The sequence below is a fragment of the Anser cygnoides genome, chromosome 15 (genome assembly GCF_040182565.1).
Source record: "Anser cygnoides isolate HZ-2024a breed goose chromosome 15, Taihu_goose_T2T_genome, whole genome shotgun sequence".
In the NCBI taxonomy this organism is placed as follows: domain Eukaryota; kingdom Metazoa; phylum Chordata; class Aves; order Anseriformes; family Anatidae; genus Anser; species Anser cygnoides.
This window is the reverse complement of record NC_089887.1, coordinates 121394-127858: the sequence shown is the minus strand read 5'-3', so window position 1 is coordinate 127858 and position 6465 is coordinate 121394. Positions and strand designations below refer to the sequence as shown.

Below are 6465 nucleotides of genomic sequence, written 5' to 3'. Positions count from 1 at the left end.
CTTTGTTTCATTATCTTCATTAAAATTAAGACTGCCATTTAAACTCTGAACACAAATCAGTTTTTAAGGTCTGTGATGCTGTACTTCTCAGATGTTGCCCTCATTTATTTTCTGCCTCTCTACCTCTGACACAAGTATGGTCTGTCTTTGGGCCCTAAATCATGATTACTCACAGCTATTCCACACACGAACAGTTCCTTAAACAGCGTATAGAATTGTGTGACTCGCTAGAGACCAATTGCTTACTATACATGATGGGATTGATATACTGGTATGACCACTTTAATATAAAATACCACGAGCATATTTTAACATGAACAATAATAGGAACTGTCCAGGGAATGTAAGGGGACCAATAGCATCTGGGGATTTTAAATACTTAATAATCAGAAATACCTCTGTGCCTTCTTCCATATGTCAATGTATATAGCTTTTAGGAAAAGGATGTGCTCTATGCAATTAGTTTCCTTCTGTAAAGAAAATCAGTTAAATTATGTAAGTTATTTTTCATGTATGTTAAGTTGATATGCCCTCTATTAAACTTGCACTCTTTTTTATTGTATTTTTTAGTCGGAATAATTCTGAAAAAAAAATGAAGTATGACGAGCTTTGTTCCATCTGAGCTGTAGCTTTTTCAGTGCTTCTTTTATTAAAAACTGGTTACTACTAGAGACTTGAGTTATCTGAAGTGTGATACAGCCCTTCTTTTAGATCTGCTGTATTTGTTTGCATCTGATTGTGAGAGCTCTGTAAAATGAAAGCACTCCCTCAAATGAGAGTAGTTAGCACACTCTCGTTATTCTCGGTCCTTTAAAAAAAATGCAGGATTGCTTCCTTTTCGCTATCTAGAAGTCCTTGTTGCAACATCTCATTTGGGAAACTGGGGTGGGAGAGTTGAGGAACTGCTAAAGGAAAAGATTCCGTGTTAGGTTTATTGACTTGAACTTCTTTTTGAAGGGAAACAGAATATTTGTACTACTAAAACTGGTGATGTAACTCTCAATTGCATCATCCAGGAGAGCTAGAATTTCATCTGTAGTAAGTTAACAGGTGAAAATCTTGCTGTGGCTTGAAGAAGTTGCATATGCAAAGGTAATACGGACTGTATATCCAATTCTGCTGAAGCATTTATGGAGTTTAGGTTTAAAATCTTGAACCTAAGATTAAGTTCCACTTGGGTGCTGGATACTCAGAAGAGCATTCTATTTAAATGTACAGAAACCAGGATACATCTGCTAACAGCTCCACTTTGACTATATAAATAGGCAAGCATATGGAGAGTTGAACAGAGATACCAGTGCTAATTTGAGTCTCTTACTCAGGCCTTTAAGGGTCAATGTACATTTGTGACTAAGAGCTATTTCAAGTAATGCAAATGCAGCCAGATAGCGTGTTCAACAATACTATCTGAAATTTTATGGTGAAGTTATGAATATGAAATGTTCAAGTGTATGTTGCTTGGGACTGCTTATAGCTGAGTAAATTAAAAACTAACGATGTTACTGAAAAGACATACTGAGGTTTTAAAACAATTCGAGGAAGCATTTTTCCTTTTAGGTGTTTTGTTTACCCTAAACTAGATGAATGTATATGGCAGGCTTAAGCCTGCAAAAAAAAAAAAGTCAGGCTCCTTAAGTGGTGAATGCTCAGAACGGGGCAATAACTTAGTCGTGTTTTCCAGCTGAAATATACTTCAGAAATTAGAATTGTTTTCTACAATGTATGAGTAACTAGAATTAATCCCTATAAATCACTCACGAGAAACATTCATTATAATGAGTTTTTACCTACGTAACTAGGCTTTGCAACCTGAACGTAAGCATTCCATAAACAATTACCTAAAACTTAAATAACCTAAAACCTTTACATGCATCATTAGATTTATAAACTCACATGTAACCTGAGATTAGAGGCTCACCTAAACAAATGTTTGCTAAGTACCCACTTACAGGTGAAGAAGCGTGGCCTTATGACCACGCGGACGCCAGGGTTCTTTTAGGATCAGTAACTGCTGCTACTTTATTAATGACATAACTTCATGAGCCATGTTGCCTCCCCTACTGAGGACACGCTCCCTTATACTATTTGCCCCACAGCAGTCCTTTTCCACTAACTATTCATTGGTCGACAACTTTGCCCAGCAACCGCAAACCCCCAGCAACTTCCATGCTTTAACGGCCGGAGAACAAGCAACCCAAGACGGCGAGGCGTCTCCTGAATCGCCCTTCTTCGTTCCCTCTAAACTCTCTACGTTCCTGATGGCCTCATCGTTAAGAGCCCGATGTTATCACCAACCATGGGGTTTGTCGACCCCCATGGCCATACTCCTACAAAGCAGTCACATTGTTAACAAGAAAATTTATTTATATATGATATTACAACTCTTTATGATTGTTGGGGTGCTCTTATTTTAGTGTGGTTTTTTTAATATATATATTATATATATTAACTGTTCAAATAGTTTTATTGGCTACTGTTGCAGAAACTTTCCAGTGCCATCTTCTTCGGGACTGCTCTCGTTACTGCTCTCACTGACATCATCTGGAGTGCTCACACTGTCGTCCTCAGATTCTTCATTACTTTCTTCTATTCTGGAAATGTTTTTCAGGATTATAAAAGTACAACAATTTCTGGTAAGAAAATTAATACTTAAATTAAATTTTATTACCCTGGGGAATTGATTGGTCTATTGGGATTAGAAAATTCTTTTCCTGAGTCAACATCAAATGGATCTGAAAAAAAAAATAGGACATATGTTGATAAAGCAGGCTTTTTATTTATTTTTGCGTGTGTGAAAACAAAATGTTGGCAGGGAGGGGAAGACATGCAGCCTGGCCAAAACCTGTTCCACATTCCAGTCTTCTTACTGCTATGAGTTTCCCTTCCCAAGGAGTTGTAGTAGCTCTTGAGGGACAGTCAGACTGTGCACATAGGTTTTTTTTAAGACTTTTGGTAAGAAAACATGCATGTTCTGAGAATTGTCTAATTCTAAAAACGTTATCTAGTTAGTTCACGGCTACGGAAAGGTGAGGTCTAGCTCTTACTGCTGAGTAAAAGTAATGCTAGATTTACTTTGGTCTGCTCAGCTGGGGAGAACTATTACAAGGCATGGCAGCTGTGATACTACATCCAAAAAAATACACAGGACTTTGGGGAAGTCTGCCTTATTCAGCATTGTGATGTTGCCCATTAATATCTGTCTTCAGTTTAATGAACTGTAGTTAGGCTTCCAGCAAACAGGACTACTTTATTCAGCCTAATTTGTCATAATGAAGAGATTGAAGTTGAGAGAAACTAGGGCCTGTCTTCCATCTCCTTACAGTAAGGTCCGCTGTCCTATTTTTATTGGACGTAACACCTCTGAAACAGAAATTGATTAGGAACGTGTCTTCATATGGTCTCTTATTGGCTTTGATACAGTCTTTTCTGTGCTGTCTTGAGTAAGACCAAGCATTCGTCTGTGAATACAACCTAAAATACTGAGACACCGGTAAATTACTCTCCACGTATAAGGTACTTTCATTATCTATGCAGGTTTGCTTTTAAACATCTGTTATTGACTATATAAATATATCAGTTAAAGGTTTTTCCTTTTCTAACTTGCTGTTAGACTATATGCCTGTATTTCTCTTACAGGCCTGCTGAACTACTAGTCCTCTTTACTCATACTCTGTTTTTATTTTTTGTAGATACAAGGAGGAAGATGCATATATTTTTACTCCTTAGTTCTCTAATATCCTTAATTTAATTGAGGTACCTGTTCCAGGGTTCAGCTAAATACTTAAATACACTACTATAGGTGTTAAATTGCTACAGTCTTTCATCTTTTTGGGTTGAAAAAAATAAACTTGCTTATAAGAGAATACATAGTATAAAGACAATGACCTATGTCAACAAAGCTCTTCTTTACCAATATTTTATGAGTTTGAAGGAAAAAATAGGAAGGAGACTCGTGAAAAGAAAGAGGAGGGAAAAGGGTTCTGCTTTTTCTTTTTTCCTCTTACCTATTTCTTCTTCTCTCGTTTCCTGGACACTGGTTAAAAAATCCTTTTCAACCCCGAGCACTTCTTCCTGGCAATGACAAGCTGCATATTTTTCCAAGAGATTTCTGTTCAAGTCAATAAATGCCTTCCCCCATTTAAATTTCCTTAGAAGAAGCGTGGCTAGGTCTGAAAATCCTTTAACAGAAAATAAATTATCAGTGTTCTACAGTGTGAGATTTCACTCAGCTTATTGGTTTCTAAGTTTAGCACCTACCTACGTATCGCTACAGCAATGAGATGTTTGCCAGCATTTTTTCAATATTCAAGGATTCCAATTATTAAAAAAATCAAGGATTTTTAAAAATTTCAGTTTAACTTGAAATATTTAATTAAAGAAAAGTTAATAGTTGTTTTGTAAGTCTTATATCAGAATATTTTGTACAGGTAACATTTCAGGCTATAGCTCCCACAGTCCTTCAGTAAAAGAGCAGTTGTACGTACCATATTTTCAGAAGGAAAGATCTGTCTGCAGAGTAGTAGAGGAAGTCTGTTCAGTTGTCAGGAAAGCTCTGTGATGAGTTTGCGAAACAGCTCCAGAGGGGGCAATTTCTTTTATTGTTCTTAATCAGAATGCACCCAGTTAACAGCTTTTAACCTCTCATGAAGACAGAGGTGACCAAGGAATCACGCTGTTTTCTCTATAGTTTTCTTTTTTTTCAAGAATTTTTCTAACATTAAGTACCACATTGACAAAACCTGGATCATCAGTTCACGTGTCCTCTTTAGTAAATGAGGAACTCCTCCCCAGAGATACCTCAATGGCTACCAAGTACAAGCACTTGGAAGAAAACTAGACAATTTATCTCATTATAAATGCAAGACCAAACTGATGACCACTGGGTCAGCATTACAGTTTATTCTATCGAGGATTATCTCCTCATTATATGAAGGACATGAGAATTTCTGGTACGTATTTCGCATTTAACACAAAGCAGCCTACCAGCAATGCAAAAAGCTGCAGCAAAAGCTTCCACACAAGATAGCTTGCACGGCCGGCCATAATTTACAGGATTTGCAGCCACCAGGTAAGGCAGCAGCCGTAGATGACTTCCTCTCATTCTCTTAAATGGAGTTTCTTCTAATTTAGCCCATGAGCAATCTATGACTGCAATTCCATTCTGAGCAATGACATGCCTGGGAAGAGAAACATCACTGTATTTGAAAAAATGTGTGTAATTGTATTGATAAAATAAGTTAAAGTGACAATTCCAATTGCCACTTAATAGTGGTGACCAATTTGCATACCTCCCCCTTTGTCAATAAAAAGTATATATTTTACAATGATTAAAATGCAGATGCAATGAGACAGGACAATACGTTTTTCTTCAGAAACTGCATACAGCAAGTAAGGTTTCAAACTGAAAATGCAAAACTGAAGGATTAAAACGTAATGGAAAAGTGTAGTTAAAAGTAACGTTGGCGCTCTTAAGAGAACATCAAAGTTCAGATTTAAGTTCTCAACTGGCTTCTAAAGACTAATATTTCTCTGAATACATTGTTATAAAAATTCTGCAGACACATTTGAAGAACATTCTCAAAGTTCTTCCAAAATAAGTTATAGTTAATGCCTTGTGTTGCCAAAGCCTAAGAACGTGAATAGAGTAGCTATAGGCCCACGTGATTCTGAACACATTAACCTACAAACCACATACTTTGATCGCACAGGTGGAGAATGCATCCACATATGTTTTTCTCACCTAACTCCAGCTGTGTAGAAATCGTAACTGGACTTTGTAAAATGGCTGTATTTCTCATTCTCATGCATCAATAATTAATGTAATGCAACAGAAGGCCAAATTTCTCCTGTTGCACAGTTCTGGCCAGTGGTTAAAACGTTCTCCCTAATGCACCAATATGCAGTCTCTGAGCATCACAATAACATTTGAACCAAATGCTCTTCCACACAGCCTGAGCCTCCACCTGCATCGCAAACAGGCGGTGAGATCCCTTGAACGTAGGCCTCATCAGCGACTTACCTATCGGCTGGAGAAACATATACGGTAGCTAGAGGGCTGAGAACGAGGCCTGGGAATCTCTGGCTGAGGCGCAGGGTTCGGAGCAGCCCTTTCCGGGCCAATTTCCTCCCGGTGCATTTCTTGGGATCGCAGTGTCCGAGCTCCCACATGGCAAGCGGGCACGGGAACTTCGCCTCCCGGGTTTCCCCCTCAGCCCCTCGCTCTCCCTCCAGGCAAGCTGAAAACAGCACCGCGCGTCAGTCGGGAGCGGCCAGCCGTCCCGCCCGGCGCCCCGCCCGCGGCACGCTCCCGCACCTCTCAGCGCGGCCTCCGCTTCCGCAGCGAAGGTGTCCAGGCTGCGAGGGCCGCGCCGCGCGCCCCTCGGCGGGGCAGCGGCACCGGCGGGCCGCGGCGGACGCCTGCCGCGCCTCATGCTGCCGCGGCTGGGCGGCGCGGCCGCTCGACGG

The 6465-nt window shown here is 39.6% G+C and overlaps 1 protein-coding gene across 1 annotated transcript; it reads right to left on the bottom strand.

The window, feature by feature from the left end:
- Nucleotides 1-2341: 2341 nt before the first annotated feature.
- On the bottom strand, nt 2342-6456 carry TSR3 (TSR3 ribosome maturation factor). Its single transcript, XM_048068045.2, has 6 exons — nt 6314-6456; nt 6020-6236; nt 4984-5177; nt 4005-4178; nt 2669-2732; nt 2342-2591 (listed from the first exon to the last, which is right to left on the bottom strand). Exons 1-6 carry the CDS (start codon nt 6429-6431, stop codon nt 2471-2473), a joined length of 888 nt encoding a protein of 295 aa, XP_047924002.1. The 5' UTR covers nt 6432-6456; the 3' UTR covers nt 2342-2470.
- Nucleotides 6457-6465: the final 9 nt, after the last annotated feature.